Source organism: Fragaria vesca, linkage group LG1 (assembly GCF_000184155.1).
Source record: "Fragaria vesca subsp. vesca linkage group LG1, FraVesHawaii_1.0, whole genome shotgun sequence".
Taxonomy (NCBI): domain Eukaryota; kingdom Viridiplantae; phylum Streptophyta; class Magnoliopsida; order Rosales; family Rosaceae; genus Fragaria; species Fragaria vesca.
The window spans coordinates 12,537,524-12,557,749 of record NC_020491.1 but is presented as its reverse complement, the minus strand read 5'-3'; the positions used below and the strand labels follow the sequence as shown (position 1 = coordinate 12,557,749).

The 20,226-nt window shown below is 36.3% G+C and overlaps 2 protein-coding genes across 2 annotated transcripts in view; one reads left to right on the top strand and one right to left on the bottom strand.

Annotated features, from left to right (window-relative positions):
• LOC101301907 (E3 ubiquitin-protein ligase RGLG1-like) overlaps positions 1-4,685 on the top strand; it is a 6,126-nt gene extending 1,441 nt beyond the window's left edge. Inside the window, exons 3-12 of the mRNA XM_004288088.1 lie at positions 265-349; positions 432-572; positions 661-774; positions 1,703-1,800; positions 1,919-1,998; positions 2,077-2,182; positions 3,079-3,206; positions 3,296-3,449; positions 3,553-3,609; positions 4,290-4,685. Of these exons, the coding sequence (XP_004288136.1) occupies positions 265-349; positions 432-572; positions 661-774; positions 1,703-1,800; positions 1,919-1,998; positions 2,077-2,182; positions 3,079-3,206; positions 3,296-3,449; positions 3,553-3,609; positions 4,290-4,373 (1,047 nt within the window). The 3' untranslated portion in view covers positions 4,374-4,685. The remainder of the gene's footprint in view (positions 1-264; positions 350-431; positions 573-660; positions 775-1,702; positions 1,801-1,918; positions 1,999-2,076; positions 2,183-3,078; positions 3,207-3,295; positions 3,450-3,552; positions 3,610-4,289) is intronic.
• Positions 4,686-5,358: 673 nt separating this feature from the next.
• On the bottom strand, positions 5,359-19,969 carry LOC101292262 (DNA polymerase delta catalytic subunit-like). Its single transcript, XM_004289237.1, has 30 exons — positions 19,702-19,969; positions 19,503-19,613; positions 19,276-19,382; positions 19,008-19,167; positions 18,608-18,800; positions 18,356-18,491; positions 18,056-18,193; positions 17,308-17,385; positions 16,542-16,633; positions 16,003-16,069; positions 15,816-15,887; positions 15,104-15,190; positions 13,960-14,079; positions 13,787-13,885; positions 12,556-12,663; positions 12,348-12,443; positions 12,146-12,211; positions 11,882-11,938; positions 11,695-11,782; positions 11,518-11,597; positions 10,915-11,028; positions 10,626-10,740; positions 10,378-10,550; positions 10,219-10,290; positions 8,582-8,656; positions 8,405-8,494; positions 8,132-8,292; positions 6,437-6,510; positions 6,161-6,248; positions 5,359-5,885 (listed from the first exon to the last, which is right to left on the bottom strand). Exons 1-30 carry the CDS (start codon positions 19,967-19,969, stop codon positions 5,798-5,800), a joined length of 3,273 nt encoding a protein of 1,090 aa, XP_004289285.1. The 3' UTR covers positions 5,359-5,797.
• Between the last annotated feature and the right edge of the window lie 257 nt (positions 19,970-20,226).

Sequence of the window (20,226 nt, the reverse complement as noted above, 5' to 3'; positions counted from 1 at the left end):
TATAGTATATATATATATATATATATATATATATATATATAAACTGAGCTTAAACTGATAATGAAATATGACCATACAAGATAACTGCCTTTGCATTTGCATGTGTCAGAAGGTCACATATAGAAATAAGAACTATTTATCCATCCTTGTATCAGTACTCCTGCTGAGTTGGTAATTATATGTTTTAATTAGCAATAGGTGTATTCATTATCTGCTATAAGTGGAGCATGTTCAGTAACCATAAGAATTTATATGAATGTCTAGGTTATTGCTGCTTTGAGAGAAGCTGGCCTTGAATCATCCAATTTAATACTTGGTATCGACTTCACAAAGAGCAATGAATGGACAGGTGATATTCCTAGTCCTTTAGATGATTTATTTTTCTTGACCTTTTATGGAAGTAGATAAAAGTTACATTTCAATGATTGTAGGCAAATATTCATTCAACAGAAAAAGTCTTCATGCTATCGGTAGCACACCTAATCCTTACGAGCAAGCAATCTCTATAATCGGACGCACTTTATCTCCTTTCGATGAAGATAATATAATTCCTTGCTTTGGATTCGGCGATGGTTAGTGTCTAGTTATTATTTTTACTTCTGATTGAAAGTACACACCTATTGTCAGCACAGAGCTCTCTGATCATATCTTCTTTTGTAGCATCAACACATGATGTAGGTGTGTTCAGCTTTTATCCTGATGATCGATGCTGTGTTGGGTTTGAGGAAGCTCTTGCTCGGTATAGGGAGATTGTTCCATACTTAAGGTTATCAGGTACTTGACAGTTTTCCCTCTCACATTGTTGCAATTTCCTTCTGCCAAGTAGCATCTTCCTGAAGTGAAGACTTGCTCCATATGCATGATAACTCTTGGCTTTATCTGTATCTATCATAGAAACTTAGATGAACTATGGCTTCTAATCTATATTCATACAATCATTTGTCATCAATGAATGTTTGAAGATTCCTTGGCTTAGGATAAGGAATAGCTTTGGATGATTTAGACTTTCACTTGGTATAAGCTAAGCCATTCTCTTTCACTCTGTCTACTCCTGAGCCACACTCCATAGCAATGGCACTTTTTAGTTATAAAATCTGATTTGAATTTCTTATAAACAAAATTGAGGAGAAGAAAGATCATCTCCAGGTTTCTGTTTTCCTGACACCATCTTTCTATGACATGAGATGCAAAATATTAGATTTAATACATATGAAAAGCAATATACCGTTTAGTTGTTCTTATATTTTACATGTATCCAGTCATTTACTATAATTGTTAAAAAAAAAAATTCTTTGATTGCATCTTTTCTTTTGTATATAATACATTAAGCGGAGGATTAATACTTCATTTTCCATTTATGTGGTTTTCAGAACATTTCATATAAGTCCATCAATCAAGTTGATATTTTGTAGATTGCTGACCATGTCATATCAGTCCCTATCCATTTGAGTTTACACTGTGTATATAAGTTTATCTACAGTATCAATTCAGCCTTTTAAGGGACTTTTTATCAGCATCAAATTTTTTTCTCTTACCTCCACCCAATTAAGTTAAAGAAGCTAACCTGGTTGCATATATGTGATACTGATTGTCTTATCCGTTGCTATATTTAGTAGTTACATTTCACTCGGCTATACCTGATTTGTATAATTCCAGCATGGTGCAAAACCAGATGTGATAATCTTTGTTTCTTTATTCACAGGTCCAACCTCATTTGCCCCAATAATTGATGCGGCAATTGACATTGTTGAAAAGAGCAATGGACAATACCATGTTCTTGTCATTATAGCTGACGGACAGGTTGGTGAAACATGTTCAGTGCCCTTTAAATTTTCTCCTTTTTTCACAGGTTCATTTCATTTTTTCATTATTGTATATGCTCTTATCACAACCTTGAAATGTTTCTATTTTGACACAGGTTACCAGGAGCCCTGATACTCCACCCGGAAGATTCAGTACCCAAGAACAAGCGACTGTAAATTCCATAGTTGCTGCTAGGTAAAGTAATGCATTCTTCTTCTAGGGTACACTACTTTTTGTTTATAGTGTCCTCACTATCAGAACTTTTTTAAACAGCAAATATCCTCTGTCAATCATCTTGGTTGGAGTTGGGGATGGACCGTGGGATGCAATGCAGAAATTTGATGATAACATTCCGCAGCGAGCATTTGACAACTTCCAGGTACGTATTAAGTTTCACACCAGAGACAATTTTAATTTTCATGTGATAGCTTGTATCCGATGACAATGCAGATCATCTTTGTCTTATATAGGTTGGCTATTTAATCATTAATTAACATTTTCATGGCTTCCTAGTCATGTGCTCTTTATATTGTTATGACTGAAGACAAGTTATGAGTTCTCTCTGAAGAATAAATCATATTGTTTTTTTTTCTGCCTTTTATTGGTGGTGGTGCTCTGTGAAGCATAGATACAAATATGAAATATAGGATGATATATGAATCATATCATCATTAGGATGGGATCATAGGATATCGTGGGAGTACATAAATGAATATTAGATGATATATATTACATTTTTGTATACTTCCCTTTCCATATTTCTTTGAAAATTCAATGTGGGTATCATTTGCTTTTCCTCTATCCAGTTCTACTAACTTTGGGGAAAAGGGTATTTAAGGAGTCTGATCAGTTGGGATAATCCAGTAAGTTTTGTTGCCTTGTTGTGTGAATGACACGAGTTTTTTTGGAGGGAGAAAAAAAAGGACTGGTACCCGGAAGATATGCTGTAGTGGCTTTATTCTGGCCATCTGTGTCATTTGCATGGTGGGAATAAGAGAATTTTTTAGAAGCTGAAAGGGAGGAGCTGGAGTTGTTGTGAAGAAGGGTTTGGTTTTGGGCGTTAGTTTCCTCAGACTTTTGAAGTACTTCATTTCATGCCATTCCTTATAATTGTAATGCTGCTGGTGTTCAGCTCTTTTTGATTCTTTCTATTTGGTGTTTGATGCTATTTAGAGATGCAATCTAATACATAGATGTAGCAAGTTCAGTTTACGTTGTTAAATCTTTTTGAAGAACCAAGTTTAATAAGATAACCTTCCATATGTACTCCTACAGTTTGTCAACTTCACCAAGATCATGTCAGACAACAGGGATTTATCACAGAAGGAAGCAGCATTTGCACTTGCTGCCCTTATGGAAATTCCATCTCAGTACAGAGCCACCCAAAGGCTTCATTTTTCCAGGTGAGGAAATGAATTGCAGTTTTACGGGTAGAAAAATTCATTCAAATATAGTCATTTACAGTATTTAAATCTTTTTCCTGTTTCTGTAGTTATGAATCGGAAGGTGGTCCACGTACAAGGCCACTTCCACCTCCACGCGATGTGATCAATCACGATAATGCAGTTAAATCAATTCCACCAATGACAAGCTTTCCGAAAGTTGAGCCATCAGCTCCCGGCCTGCCAGTAGCTCCTGTGGAATCGGTATTTCTTCCTCCCACTCTCCATTGTTTCAACTATCATTTTTATATGAAATTCCTTTCCAGTGATGTAGTGGTTTTGAGATAAGTTTCTCGTGTTGTTCCAGGTGTGCCCAATTTGCCTGACAAATCCTAAGGACATGGCTTTCCAATGTGGTCATACGGTTAGTATGCTTATTAGCTAGTTTTCTTTTTTGAATGTGTGAAATCTCACAATTGACTTTTACTGGAGGTTGGTTTTAAAGCCTGCATAAAGTGTAGGTGATCTGTTGTTTGAAGAATCAAATTATGGGAAGAGCTTCCCCTCACCTTAGTATATCTTTCACGCTAGCTAGTTAATCACAGTGAATACTTTTTTTTTCTTTTTCTTTTTTCTGTCTATGCATATAAATTTACTATACGTCTCAACCATGCTTGCACTCATAATATTACATAGTATCTGAACCAAGTGAACATTGAAATAGTTCATTCGCTCAACGGTTTGAAGTTTCCAACATATCTAACCTAAAAGGACTTTCAATTTTCCAACTTTTGGCTGTGCAAGAGCCAAAAGGACATGAGTTTTGAAAGTTAGATGTTTACTTATTTTGGTAGAAGAGAGAAAAAGAGATTTTATTGGATCGTATAGTGCCAATTAAAATCTATGAAAGATTTTCTTTACTAATGGTGAAGAGAAATGAATAACTTTTGAAGAGAAATTCAATAATGTCTTTGTCTTTTGTCGTACCTTGTTCATCCGATGCCATTGCCAACCATATACAAGCTAAAACTAAGTGATGTAATTATTTTTTGGAGTGGAAATTGTATGCCTACAATATTGACCATGTTCTCTTTCATGGTCCAGACCTGCAAGGATTGTGGAGTTAGTCTTTCATCATGCCCTCTGTGTCGACAACCCATATCAACACGCCTGAGACTCTACACTTGAGTTAGCTATTGTTTTCCGATCTCAAGTGCCTCATGTTGAACCACGGTAGTAATGAAATTTCTCAGAGCAGATATATCATTGTGTTTTACACAATTTCATCATGTGTCCAAGTTTGCTGATTTCTCCAGTATGGTCGGTGCCGCATTGAAAGTGTAAATGTAATAATGTATATAAGTTATTTGGAGCACATAGAAGAAAAAGCCAGATGTAATGACCTGTTGTTGAGTAACAATTTCATTCATTTTGTTGTAACCTTTGTTCGCTTGGTTTGTAAAGATTCAGAAACTAGCTTGAATTACAAGGCAATAAACAATTTTTTTTATAAATTTTTTCTTTAAATTGTCAATTGGCTTCATCTTTGAAATCCCTGCTACCAGAACTGAAGACGTCTTGTCCAAAAGTTAAAACAAAAAGATTGTTCAGGAAGCGGAGTCATATACCTTTCTATCGGTACATTAAACACACCGCACATAATCCCTAGTTTTAGAACATATAGAACAAGAAATGAAGAAAATTTAGGAGCCTAATATGAGATGGTTCTACACCTAAGAACCCTCTCTACTTGATGTATCGATACATTAAAATGCACTGCAAACAATCCCTTGTTTTAGAACATATAGAACCAAAAATGAAGAAAATTTAGGTCTGATGTGAGATGATTCTACACCTAAGAGCCCTGCAACTTGACATGAAGCCATGAAGGATCTGCCGTTCTACTACCCTTTTTACTGGTTAACCACAAGAGAAGAACTAGATTCCACAAATATGTTTTTGAATTCTTTATGTTCATCGCTTTGTAGCACAAGAGGGTCGATGGAGACTTGAAATAAAAACCTCATTTGAGTAAAAAGAATTACATTTGGCTATGAAATTGTTATTAGAAACAAGTGATGATCATTTTATATTTTAGGGTCACAACCCAATACACCCGACTCGGTCTGTTTTCTCGGAGCTTGGAGTCCGGATAAATCCAGGTCTTTAACTCTTGACTGATATTTGTAAGACCGATGTGCCTTGCATTTTACTAAAATTGGAGACACCAAGTTTGTTTTGGGCCAATCACCAACGAACTATTCAAAGAGGCACAAGCAACATATATACAAGAAGATATTTTTAGACAAACTGAAAGCCCTATTAAAATACAACTGGAAAACGACTGAGATCTTAGACTTGGTGGCAAATTGATATCAAGCAGCAAATTAGAGATTCATCCAGACTGAAGATGCAATGAACGCCATTCATGCATTTCGTACTGAGATACTGGCCAAACGAAAATGTTGAGATCTTCAAATGTTGTCTTTGGTTTCGCATCATCCTGAGACCTTTGTTTCAGTTCTTTACTGAAAACTTCTGTCGCCAGCAGAATGGACCAAATTCTGGTATACTCATGATATATTCATGTTTTGCGAGTATAATACATAATCTCAGAAGTTCCACCGGTCTAATTGCACTTTAGCTTCGCTCATGTCCTTCTGTGCCTTCTTTCTCCTGTAAAATATAGGACAATCCCGACTGCAAGAAAATAGCACGTGTTAATACAAATGCATGCCGAAAGATACGTTGCATAAGTGAAATGAGTGCACACAAACAACAGCTAAACAGTTATATGTAGTTATTGTATTGTATATGACAACTCCGAATGCATGAGATGATTAGTAGATGTGTGTGTGGTTTTTTTTTTTTACTTCTATTTGAAAGACAGCCAATTTCCATACAACTAAGCAATTCCCAACAAGGAAATAATAATGGAGCAGTGGAAGTCACTCAAATGGATGCAATTAGCCAACCTTGTACAGAGCACATCTTGATGAAGTGAACCTTGACACTCTTGGCACTGTGTCCATAGACGTGCAAAAAGAGTCTCCAGCTCAGAAACTGCAACCATTACAAAATCCATAATTTTTCACAATCCATCAAGCAAGAAGTGCTATCCAAATGTGGAAGGATATCGATTCAATTTAGCATATAAGCACAGCATACAAGTCAGAGGATTATCACTCTTTTTCTTTTTTCTGAGAAGAGAGAAACTTTAACTTTACAAATCTTGAGTCCAAAATGCGTACCATGAGTGACAGTTTTGCAGTACAGTTCAGCTTCTCTTCCCTTGCAGTGTGAGCACAGAGTTCTCTCTGAATTGCTGGTGAAAGAGAATGGTATTAGATCATTACAGAAGAAAATTTAAAGTAGCATACATGGGCGGGCACTACCAACTTCATACCCTATAAAAATTTCATAAAGCTAAACCTCCAAGATGCAAGAATAACATGTCTAAAACTGATTCTTTTGGAATGTTAGCCAGCAAAATCAAGCATGCATGTACTGTAACCCAGAATATGCTTCAAATAGAGTTGACCTCCTCAGTTAGTTGCCATTGCCGGTAAACTTAGCAAACAACTTAGCCTCTCATGGTAAACTTTCAGATAAAGATGGTAAAATAGACCTTAACACCTAATATCTTAACAAAAAGTTCAATAAAGTTTAGATCTTAAATATGGAGCCAAATTAACTTCTAATGTTGTGGTTACCCTATCTGCTTTAATGACAATGCTGTCTCCAATGCTTTAGGGACTATCCAGTGAAGCCCTGTTACTGATGCTGAATTGGCTTAAAGATGCATTTCAGAAGCAAGATGCCAGAAACAGTAGCCGAGTTACTGAAGCTGAATTGGCTTACTGATACTGAATTGGCTTATACATATCGCCGAGATAAAAATGTAGACTATGCATTACCTTATATAACTGAAGATAAGGTAAGGTTCCTAAACTCCCCAGAAACAGAAGTACAAAGATGCCCAGTACCTAATTCTCTCCCAAAGTACTCTTACCTCTTCACCGCTATAATCTTCAAAGATTCTTTTATTTCTTTCCATCCACACCACCCAGAGCCGCTATAAGCTTCAAAGATTCTTTTATTTCTTTCCATCCACACCACCCAGAGCACAGCTAAGAACCCACAAACACAGGCCTTTGGCCTCTTTTCCCTTGCCAAATGCAGAAGGTTTGTGGCTTAGCAAATCAATCCTCCCTACTGAATTCTCCCACACTCCAGCCCCCATGAACAACGTTTGCCACAAGGACACAACTACTTTGAAGTGCACGATACACAGAAGGTCAAACTCTCCCTCAGCCAAAACTCGTTTATTTGATGCTCTAGAGGAAACTTTAAGAATACTTTAGTATTGCTACTTTAATATTGTTGACAGGGTTACACAGTCTAACTGCAATCAATTCTGAAACACCCCTGACCAACAAGGGGTTAGTAAGAACTAAGAACCAAGAACCAAGAACCATCAAGTTTATGGTTTACCTCCATGTGGTCTGGGGTTCGAACCATGTCACTGCATCTATCTAGCTACTAGACTTTCCTGTGTACTAAGGATTGTAGGGTTAGGCAGGACTCAGGAGACCCAATTTCAAGGCCGGGTCTGAAAACCAGGTTTGGGGGAGTTCTGGAATCAAAAAAAACATTTCAAAACTTCAAGTATGTGTCCTTAGGTCATAACTTTCTGGTCTTGCACTCTTACTGAAAGTGATTTAGTGAGTTAAATCTTTTATATTGATAAGACTTTGGAGCCAAAGAATACTGCTACCATAATGTGTCCAGCCTATGATTTATCAAACCTGTGGGATTGAGAAGCAATAAGCAAGTGACTACGATAAGTACATCCTTTTAAGGAAATTTAAGGTCATATTTTTTTTTCAGCAGGTTTGCAGATGAAAGCAATCATTAGCGAATACAAAAAATCTGCAATATAGTACCTAATTGGAGTTTTACAACCAAGGCAAGTCAGTTGCTTCTTTGCAAATCTCATAATGCCACTGTTGGAGGGGGTAGGCATTGAAATAGATCTTGTATGACTTCCATGGAGAAGTTCCGAGCTGGCATTCTTTAAAATAGGCTCAAAAATTCTTAAGAGGGGCTGTAGTGTTATAAGAAAATATTGTAAATATTAGATAATTAGAATATATAAAGAGTGCAACAGTCCTAACTGACTAAAGTAGCAAATTAAAAACGCCATTAAACCAATTTACCTTGCTGATCTGGTTTTCAAGATAATAGTGAGGGTCTATAGGAATGTTATTCTCGAGCACATAGATGGGGTCCTCTGACTTCTCATAAGCCTGATAATCATATGCTGATTAAGATTGATAGTCATAGCCTAAAGCATATGCAATGTAAAATAAAAGAACAATCTACAGAAGGATTACCTTGGCACCTTTTGCAGCTTTGATTATGACATATGGTACTCGATCCCCAACGGTTGGAGCAGTGGCAGCATCTCGCTGACAAATGAAAATGAGCAAGAGTTGGTAAGAGATGGAATAACTTGTTTTACGGTCTAGCTGTCAACATTTTACAAGGAACTTCACATGAGAATGAACAAAGACAGAATCATCATTACCAGTCTCATTTGATACACAGCTTACAGTGTAATATACATGAGACACCATTCTTATTCATTGACTCGTTACAAGGAATTTGAAATACTTGACCGGGGTAGGAAACATACTGCAATGTTGCATAAGTCATCTTCAATTCGCAGATGAATATTGTTATCAAATTTAAGGGTGTTTAATGAGGCCCCACATCACAACTATGCTAGCCACAAACTGACAGTACTGAAGCAGAACATTTTAATTCAAATCCCTCCTAATATAAGTGAATTCTTTGTGTTGAGCTCTAGAGGTGATAGAGACCCACATGTGAGCTGGGGAGATTATAACACAACCGTTGGCTCATATCCTAACAGCTTAGCTCAAGTGAATAGTGGAAACCAGTAAGTACTTTATCAGGAATGCATGTTGTAGAGAATAGACATTCCACGAGAGTTATGGTGGCTATCAATGTACCAAATAGGTTCAGGGAGTCCTTGGCTAGGGGCAGTGGCAGAGTCAGGAATATGATGAAATCAGGTCACTAACTAGCAATTTAGTGGAACTAAATTGCACGTTTGAGGGCAATAAAGAAAACCACGAGTACTTTTAATTTGAGAAAACATCATAGGGATGCCCAAGTTTAATTGAAATCTATTTCCAAAGTTTTATTACATCATTTTATCACCAACAGTTGAGGTGGAATAACTTGACAAAAGCAAAAATATAGAACTAATATGAATAAACTTTCAAATATGCTCAACAATGATAGACCATGAGAATGGGTAATAAGCTAAACAAGTGCTTCGTATAAATAATGACTTAAATGAGTAAAAGGAACCCTGTATTGGAGATTAGCACAGTTACTAGGCATTTCAAGAAAGGAACAGATCTGAAAGTTTTGAAAGAGTGAAAGACAACGAAAAAGGGACTAGAAGCCGAATGGTACGCTTATAATATTCCCTACAAATTACATTTCTATTTTTACAGAACCAAGTAGAGCGGCCAAAATCATAGACAATCTGATGAAATTTATTACGGGAAGGAGTGGTGAAGGGAGAAAAGAGATAGACACCACATTTGAGTCAAGTGCTGAATCTTGATTAAAAAGACGAAAGATCAAGTATGAGCTACCTGTCCACGAATCAGACCCTCAGACTAAACCCCATACACTTTCAAGGTAACATGACCTAATTCAAACTTTTCACCCAATTGAGTGCGTCTAGCATAGTCCCAGTAGCAGGATTATAGTGCTACTAGGGGAGGGTTGGGCTAAGGTCAGTCCTAGACTCTGTTATAAAATAAAACCATTCTTTAACCTGCCTAAGGCCAGACATGAGTCTCTTGAGCTCGTCACCTAGATCTCAAAAGTTACACCTGCTATCTCGGGCCAATCACTAGGAACCTAGGATGCTTTAACCCCAAAAGGCAATGAAACACTTATAGAAGTTAGTAAGGCAATACATCCATACCTTCCGCATACGCTCAGCAAGTTCAACATGAGCTGCCTTTACTCCATAATCCTCCCCGGTTTTTGAGAGACCCTGCAAAATTATATGTTAAAAACAGTTCAAATACTAAGACAGTGTAATAAGATTTTAAGCCATTATTTATACTTAACATTGTCATACCTTAGTGATAACCAAAAGTGACAAATCCATGCGGTTCATAAGAAGATCAGATATAGTGTTCTTGACATACTGGACTGCCCCAGGAATATCTCTGTCAATCAGTATTTTGTGCAAGCACTCATTTACCAGGTTTTTTACCAATAAGCAATTATCTCTCCGTACTGTTTCAATGCCTGCCATTAATGAATCTTGAATTAGTTATATTCAAATAGATACTTGAGAAAAAGAGGTTGGGAATTCTGATTAACCTTTAGTATCCATTTTGTCGAACTTGTCTGGATTTGTCCAGAACAAACCAGCATATCTCTTCTTGCTAATCAGGAGATATGGATAATAAACTTTCTCAAACTCGAGTTTGATAGGCTTCAAGACAAAATTACCCAAAATCAAAATTAGAAAATAGAAACTCTGAAAAAAATATTTCCAGAACATAATTTTTATGTATGTGACTGGGTATCCATCAGGTATCTATAACTTAGCAAAGTGTGAGACTGAGTACAGTATACTATTGAAATCGAGTTACATATAAACTCGCACCTTTGTGAAGTCGGCACTGATAATATCAGCAGCTTTTCTTCCCAAGCGCATTGCTTCTTCAACAGTTGTTACACCAAATTGCACCATAACTGAATCTGTGTCCCCATATATTACCTAAGGCAATAACAAATATCAAGAGATAAAGATTGAGAATGAAAATACAAGTAATATGCACAAGAATTAATTTGTCTTCATATGAAAAGAAAGTCAAAATAAAATAAATTCACTGATTTCTTCATAGAAATTTTTCAGTAAGATATGCACATATGAATAAAGTAAAATTCATTTTTAACCTGTTCCTCGAAACTCAAAACCCTTCCAACTATTCTATTTGGAAATCTCAATAAAATGAAATTGTACAGCTTTGATCAGTTATTTCAACCCTCTGTCCAAAATGGATTTAAATTACATGGATTCAATTGTTAGACAGAATGTGAGAATGTGAGACCAAGCAAATACATGCAAATTTAACTATTTATATGACCAAGAAAAAATACCCCAAATGGTCAAATATAAGAAATGCTTTAACAAAGTTAAACAACACATGTTAAACCGGTTTCAAATGATTGCAAGCCATTTAAGAGAAAAGTGAGATGACCATACCTCCACATCATGTTCATAGCCTCGAAGCGTAGTGAACTCCTCTGTTACAAGGTATTTTGTGCGCTCAATCATCTCTCGGCCTTGAAGACAACAAATCTCAAGATCAGGCACGGTTCATGAAGAATATTCAATACAGCTATATGATGATCAGTAAATGATTTTGTTTAAAATATGTACCATAGCTCGTTACACTTGATGATATCTCCAAACATGGTAACTGACCAATTGTAGCTCCAGTAAACCCATATACGGAATTCGCACTTATCTGGACAAATGAACATATATATATATATATATATATACATACTTAAAATGAAAAACCTATCAAAAGAAAAGATAATAAGTTTAACATTTCGGAGTATACCTTTAAGGCCAGCTGTCGACCGTCTAGCACTGCCTTCTCAAGCGGATCCTTTGCTTCCTAGGATTGAAAAATAAAAAATTATATAGTGGCATGTGGGGATTGGTTAGTACAGATATCTAAGCTAGAAATAAAGAAAAGAGCATCATCTTTGGAAGTTTTTTATTTTAAAAATTACCAAGCTAGAAATAAAGAAAAGAGCATCATCTTTGGAGGTTTTTTATTTTAAAAATTACCAAAAGTCTGAAATAAGAAGAGGCATCGTACCTTCAAATCTGCTTTTGCTCTTTTCCGAGCCGCTATTAGTTCTTCAAGAATTTCAGGAAGAATTCCCTAAAAACATTTATGATGAAGAAACATAGAACTGTGTTATTCTCAAAAGGAAAACAAACCAACAAACAAACAAACAAGAGCTTGGAATCTTCGATGACAAGAACACACAATTGCTAACATTTTAAAAGCCAATCACCTTTTGCAAGTTTGATTTAACAAATGTTTCTCCAGATGGAGTTTTGTTCACACATTCTGGAGGAAGGTTGAGTTTGCGGACATCTTCAGATCGGACCTTCAGAGCGAGGACAAAATTAATTTCAGTTCGAGCTTATTTGATGTCAGAAAAAAAAATCCACTCCAAGAATACAGAAGGGAAATGGCATAGAAGATATGAGAAGCATTACCAGGGTACAATAGCATAGATTATAAGCCATCATGATTGAGGGGTATAAGGAGGCAAAATCCAAAGTTGCAATTGGCTTTTCATAAAATCCTGCCTTTGCTTCCAAAACCTGGATTTTTAAATTATAAATTAGAAAACCTCAACACCATCTGATACCATTCAGTCATATAACTGTAAAAGGCATAGTTTCATTGAAAACTGTAAAAGGCATAAAAGGATCAGATGCATAGAAAAGAGTTAACAACTCAGAAACAGCAAGTACCAGGGTTAGATACAGAATTTGTACTCTGAATATGAGACTTGTAACTTGTGTACTCAGAAGAAAGCAATAAAACTATGCTTTCTTAAATCGTTATCACATTTCACTTCACTTTGATATACAAAAAGGCTTATAAAACTCCAAAAAAAATTCATCACATTTGGAAATTTACGAGTTATTCAACTATTGCACATCTACATATGTACCATGTTCCAAGTTGCCTAACATTTGACTGACCAAAATCCCAATGTTCCAGATGTGGGAGGGAACAGTTTGTAGACAAACATAATCTTCATCTGATGTTTCCACTTAAGAAACTAATAGTCATCAAATTACTCTAGTGGGAAACTAGTACAATCATACTATCTCCCCTTGACATCTCTACTTCAAAATGCAAAGGCTCATTTATTAATTTATTTCGCTAATAAACGAATAAATCATTTAGAATACAGTTGATAAGACAAAAAAGTATCCTACAGTGGACAAGTGGTGTAACTGCTTCCTAGTAAAGAGACAAAAAAAAAAAAAAAAAACAATTAACATACAGTGACAAGATCGATATTATATGATGATACGCCATAATCCACCATTGCTATTAAAAGAGGAAAAAGAAAAAAGAAGAGCAAAGAAAATATAGAATAAGATACAGCATCACAAATCTATTTCAAGCATCATATTCAACACCACCCACCCCCCACATGGGGCCCAATGATAATTAGCTGAGTGCCACTCAAATAGATGTGCATTTAATAAAACTTATACTAGGTTATTGGTTCTTAGTCTCTTTTGGATTTAATGATTGGTGTTTTGTGTCTTCTAGTCTGAGGATTGTTTCTATTTTGGACTGCTTGTCTGCTTGCATTATATTTCCTAACTTTCAATATATGCTAAAATGAAAGCCAATTAAAACCCACTTTCACTGTACTTCCTACTCTTCATCATATAAATCCAAGCAAAACGGAGATCAACTTACAGTGGCACCTTCATATGTTCCTTGTTCAGACCCAGCCTGTTTGACATTTGGAAGGAGAAGGTTCTTTTGTTTTGCTTTCCTAAGAAGTTGAGAAAGCACCTTAAAAAGGGCGGGTGATGTGTCAGACATCTGATATAGAGCTATATTATTATTGTAGCATATATTAAACAAACCTTAATGCTCTGCCCTCTGGAAAGAAGAAATGAGATGGGAACACCAGTAACTCGAGCCATCTCAACATAATTGTAAATAAACATAAGTTTGTCCAAAAGCCTCTGCGGGAGGTATGCATCCTGCAAAATAGTGAAGCTGTTATATATTTACATAATTCACAGTTGATTTGCTTTCATTTACAGTATCATTAATAATATGTTCTCGTCTATTTAAGAATAATATGATTTGCTTCTGGCCTGTAGACTCTTAAGAAAATAATAAGTCCATCTATTATTTTCCAAGATTATGTAAAGGCCCACAATACCTTTACCATTCCTATAAAACTCAGAATAAAAATAGTTTCGCTCATGGTCATATGCCTCCTCAGTGACGACTTCTGGCTTGTAGACTCTTAAGAAAATAATAAGTCCATCTAGATTATGTAGAGGCCCACAATACTTATGCCGTTGCTATAAAACTCAGAACATAAATAGTTCCGATCATGGTCATATGCCTCCTCAATGATGATTCTTATAACCAGCCCCTCCATCTTGTTTATCAGCACTTCCTAACCGCCTAGTTGCCTTACCAGCATCCAGTATCTGCCTATCTTTTCCTAAAACCCCTTGATCATGAAATAATTCCTGCAAACACTTCTCCAAATCTGTATGCCAAAACATCCGTAACAAGCTAGTCAAGTAGTCATGATACCATGTCCGACGGTCAGGCTTATGGTTTGCTCCCAATTGGTCCAGGTTTCAAACCACTCAGACTCTCAGAGTATCTACCTAGCTAATTTCCAGAGTTCTGTTTTTTGTCTTCTAAATATTGTAGGATTCAGCAGAAAGCACCAGTTTAGCATTGTAGAACACTCCATGAAAGGGGGGTGGGGGTGGGAACAAGAATTGTTCAATCCATTCCACCAATCCATTGACCAGAAATTTTCTTTTGTTTCAAAGTAAGAAACTTAACAATGAACAATCACAATCACTTTCATTACGAGGTTCATCACACACACAGATTCTAAGACTCTAAATGTAAATTGTACAGTCACGGGCTCGAAGACGATCTAGCAATATATGATTGCTGAATAGCCATAAGGAACTGACAATACTAAAGTGAGTAAAGTGGAAAAATCAAAATATGAAGAAACCAGATATGTACCTTCAGACAATACTCTGCAAGTCGCCTCCTAGTTTCCGCATTTCCATTCTGAAGATCAGATATTATTGAATGGTGGACATCCTCTTTCTGTAATTTATCCAAATGGTGCCAGTAATATAGCAACCAGCATAAATCATTACTTACCACAAAAATGAAATGAAGGAGAAAATATATCATTAACTTATAGATCAATAGCAGAGATTATATGAGAATTACACATGGATATATAAAGTACAGATAGGTTTTGCCACCCATGGTACTTCTCAAATCAGATACAGTTTTACAAGTTCCAATTGATAGAAATAGTAAAAGCAACAAATTGATCAGACACATACTAAGAGTCCCTAGTTTCAACTAGAGATTGAAAAATGGTGAAAAGAAAAGCATAAGTAAACAATCCTTAAAAGATGAAAAGAAAAAAAAACAAATTCAACTGCTAATGTAAAAGGATAATGCAATAAAGAGTTCTTTTTTATTTCTAGCCACAAACAGCAAAGAGTTCTTTAAAAGCTAAACGGTGAATTTTACATATTTTTGTTTTTTATTTTTTGAAAAGAAACAGCTTTTTATTGAGACAAAAAGCAAAGAACAAGGAGGCGGACAAGGAGTCCGCTTAAAAGAAAAAGAGAGCAGCTACGACTAACGGTGAATTTTACATATAAAGAGCGAAAAAGAGTGACTTTGTATATTTAGATGACAACAAAATCCTCACCTGCTCAGAGAGAAAGTGCGCTGAGACAGAATTTAATGAATATGAGCTTAGCTTGTAATCCCGTTGCATAACCTACAAGGAAAGAAAGACAACTGAATATCTTAATTCCCTAATCTATATCGCATTCCACTAGCACCAAATCTCAAGGACGTGTAATAAAATAGCCTTTAGCTAGACAGACATAAACCTGGAGTATATCAAATTGAACCCTCCCTTCTATTGTCACTTCTTTACTTTCCCTGGTTCCCATCTGCCTGTAAACATCAATATTAACGGTAAACACTTAATTGGAAACAGCAGAAATTAATTTTAAAACATGGACAATGGTAAGCAAATTAATGATACATCAATTAAGCAAGAACATTTCATATAGCAGTATCTCCCAGCTAAAACGTATGACATTTGAGATGAAAACAAATTGTATAACTCTCCACCAGCACAAAGATCATCTTGATACTTCAATTCTAACGTGCAAGTCTTGATTGGATTTGAAGTTGAAGAGTGGAAACCACACTGCCCTTGATACAGTCTATGCTCCCATTTGATTTTATTTTATTTATACAATTATATTCCTTCCCTCCCTCTCTCCAACTTAGAGCATCCAACCTAAAAGTCTAAATGCAATTGAATTAAAGAGGAGATGACAAGGACTTTCTGGGTAAAAAATATTTAATGGCCCATACTTTTGATACTAGTAACAGAAACCAAACCAATTCAACTTATTACCTTGAAGAAAAAGTAGTGTCTTTGATCCGAACCCTGCTGTTTCTGATGCGCCCAAGTATTGGAAATTCAGGTATTCCCAAAGTCTCAGCTCTCTATAAACCAGAAATTAGGGACAATGATAGAGCTCAAATTTGTTCAGATAATCAATGAAAAATTATCATACAAGGGCCATGGTGCCACAATCATTTATGCTTCATTTATGGTGTTAAAAGGACAAGCTTATGATTCTGCCCCCTAGGAATGGATGACTTGTTCAGACCTACACCTTTGAGAAAGGTCTTGGCTTTAGGGGAGAGTCTAGTGATAAATCTTACAAGGTCATGAAACCACAGTTGATATACGCACTTGGCACAATGAAGTGTATTTGTACAAGGACTTGTAGGTATGAAAGCATTTGTATATACAATTACAAATACATCTGTGTCAATAGTTAAAACATTGTTTTTTTTTTTTTTTCTAGAAGAGGAACTATATTTACAAATTTAAAATCATCATGTGGAATAAGAAGTCCAGGAAAGAAAAAGAAGTTACAAAGCCTCAAGGCAATTTCCATAATTCAATATGATACTGAGAAAATAACAAATCGGCACAATGTAAGTAAATAATTAAATACCCCTCTCAGAATTAAGTAAATGTGTTACCCGAGTATGTGAAGTGTCACCACTTCAATAAACTGATCATGTTCGTATGAGGCAAACAAAAGCAAAAATAGTAGCATGATTTCATTCCTTCAGTAAAATTGAAAGTAAAATGTTGTGTTTCTTACCTCAATGAGATATGGCAAATCAAATTTGCAGATGTTATATCCAATAATGAGATCTGGGTCTGCCCCACGGACTAAATCCTACAAGAAGAATCTGCTCATTATATGATTATCACAGGTAATCATGCATAAGAACAATTGAAAATGGTTCATTTCAATTGAAATTGACAAACTTTTTGTGCATACAGCCTTACTTTTACTAAGGTGGAAAGGTTTCAGTCCATTTTACATAAAAATTTCTATAAGAAATAGATAAAGCAAAACAGTATGCTAAGAATAGAAGTTATTGGTTGGCCCACATCCTACAAGCTCAAAATCTCAGGGATGAAGTGTTATCATCATTCATAGAAGGAGATTGCAAGAGAGTACCTTCTTATTTCTCACAATCAAATTCGCATTTGGCAACAAAATGAATTACTTACAAATTACTTTTAGTGGAAGCCAATCAAATTTGTAAGTTTGTAACATAACCTTCCTATCCCTCACAATAAAATAAACCTTTGGCAACAAAAGAATCAGAAAGATCTTAACAACGTCATGGCTGTCAATTATCACTTAACCTAGCTATGTCAATTACTGTAGTTATTATTTTTGGTGGAAGCCAGTCATGTTTGTAGTTTATAACAAAAAAAAATTTAGTAAAAAAAAAGAAACTGTTTTTAGTCTGTTAATAAGGCTGAGACGTAAAATTAATCTGTATTTTCCCCTTTTCTTCTCAAGTAAATTAGCATATGAAAATTCAAAGTATTACCCTCCAAGCCAGCAAGACATCTCTTTCTGTGTTAAAGGAAATCACATCTGCACCAGCTATAGGGGAGCATGACTTGAGAGTCATGACATTACGAATAAGTGGCTGATTCTCCCCCTGCAAAGTAACTAAGTTGGCCACCTATAGAAAGAAATAGAGATTATTTCAGAAGTAGCAACATTACTGAAACAACTTTCTAATCTTAAATATTAGTAATTTAATGATGATGATATAACAATTAATTCCATGAAACAAGTTGCTATATTGATTTCTTTCAGAAGCTATGATTGAAAAGTATTGAACCTGGATGACAGGATCATGCTTGGCATCAGGAAAATGACCTTTGCGTCCAGCACATTCAATGTCAAAGCTCAGAATGCGAAATGGAGCCATCTTCGAAAATTCGCCTTCAGGAGCATGACTGATCAAGTCTGAATATCTAAGAAAATATTTGTCAAGAAAAGGTCTTTCAAGAGGAGAAAGCTCAATACACAAATAACTTTCCCCAAAATTCTTCACCAGAACACATCTGATATCTTATATATGTAAGGATACAGGCAATTGAACTCTAACTGGCAGTAGGATGAACTCTTTGCTGTCTTATATTTTCCAGCAGGCAGCTCAATCCAGTTTCCACCAACTATGTTGCAATCAATCATGAACCGAAGAGCAAAGAGAACATTGCTTTCATATGTCATGAAGCTCTTCTCACCAACACCATCAATTTGTATGCCTTTATCAAGAATGCCTGGAATAAATTGACAGGAAAACGAAGAAACCGTATTTAAAGCAAGGCTGGTGATTGAAAAAAGAAATTGATAATATAACAAAATCTATCATGTTCCACCATAAAAAATACACCGCTGATTTTAGGTTTTCCTAACTAAAGGACTGCAGACCATATATACAGGTAAAGTACTTCATGTTATGAATGGTAATGAATCTAAAGCTTTACCGCGGCAACGGGCCACCATTGTTGGCAAGGAAACAACAATTTTGAGAAAGGGATTAGAATCCTGCTGCTGGTAATACATTATATTCCTCTTGTACACCATTTCAACACGCCGAATGAACATTGAGGCCTTATTGTTCCGGTTCGCCTCCCCCATTTTGGCCTATTACACAAGCACAAAAACATAACAGTGAGTCAATGACCAGAACAAATACATCTGAGCATGCTAAAAGGAAAAAACAAAAAAAAACAAAAATAGAAACCAAGGTACCTCAAGAACTTGACGAAACCGAGGAATATCATCATGTCCCATCCCCGGAGGGCAGTTGATATAGAAGTAGGGCTCGAATCCGTGAACATGGCAGCACACACTATGTCCTAATACAATGTGACAACTCATCAGACTCGAAAACAAAAAATTCATCAGGTTATAAAACCCTCATTCAAGCTAATAACTTTCTCGAAATCAATTCAAAGAAACAACGAGAAGATGCTGACCTTCCTTTGTAACCCCAAATATTCTGATAATGGCAGCCGGACCGGACCAATTCGGCAGCAATTCTCTATTGCTCTCACCAATCACATAGTCAATCTCCAATTGCTGAAACACTGAAACCGAAAAACCGAAACGAAGAACATCAAATCACCAAAAAAGAATGGAAAGTATTACTGTTTGGAATTGGGGGAAAAGACTGACGGATGTTTTTGGCGGCGGACTTGTAGGCGTCGGAGAGAGGAGGGCGGGCCCACTTGGCGATGCGGGAGGCGAGGGACTGGCGTTGCTCGATGTCGCGGAGGATGAGGTCGTCCTCGGTCTCGAGTAGGGTTTCGTCGAGGAAGACGTCCTCGTCGAGAAATTCATCTTCTTCTTGGGTCGCGGGGCGCTGCTTTGGCGGCGGCTGGTTCGCCGGCGAGGGTTGCTGCGGCGGCGGCGGCCGTTTCCGGGATTTGCCGTTGTTGCTCATGGCGATGGGTTTCGGAGGGTTTTGGGGAGAGAGAGTGATAATTGAAGAGTGTTGAGAGCGAAAACACACACACAGCTTCCCGCCAACTATTTAGGGTGAAGTCAGCCTCTCTTCTTTTTTCTTTTTTTTTTCGGATTAATATTTTTTAAAACTAGTGATACACTCACTTTCCCGGAGCTTCTTATTCTCATTTTCCTTTTTTTTTTTTTTTTTTTTGGTCTCTACTCGTTACAAACACAAGTATCGATATTGGTGAC

Coding starts and splice junctions, on each gene's coding strand:
- LOC101292262 (XM_004289237.1), bottom strand. CDS start 19,969: ATGAGCAACAACGGCAAATCCCGGAAACGGCCGCCGCCGCCGCAGCAA. Junction 18,194..18,355: donor AGCATGATCCTGTCATCCAG/GTTCAATACTTT, acceptor TTCTTTCTATAG/GTGGCCAACTTAGTTACTTT. Junction 17,386..18,055: donor ATGTCTTGCTGGCTTGGAGG/GTAATACTTTGA, acceptor TTCTTCTTGTAG/GATTTAGTCCGTGGGGCAGA.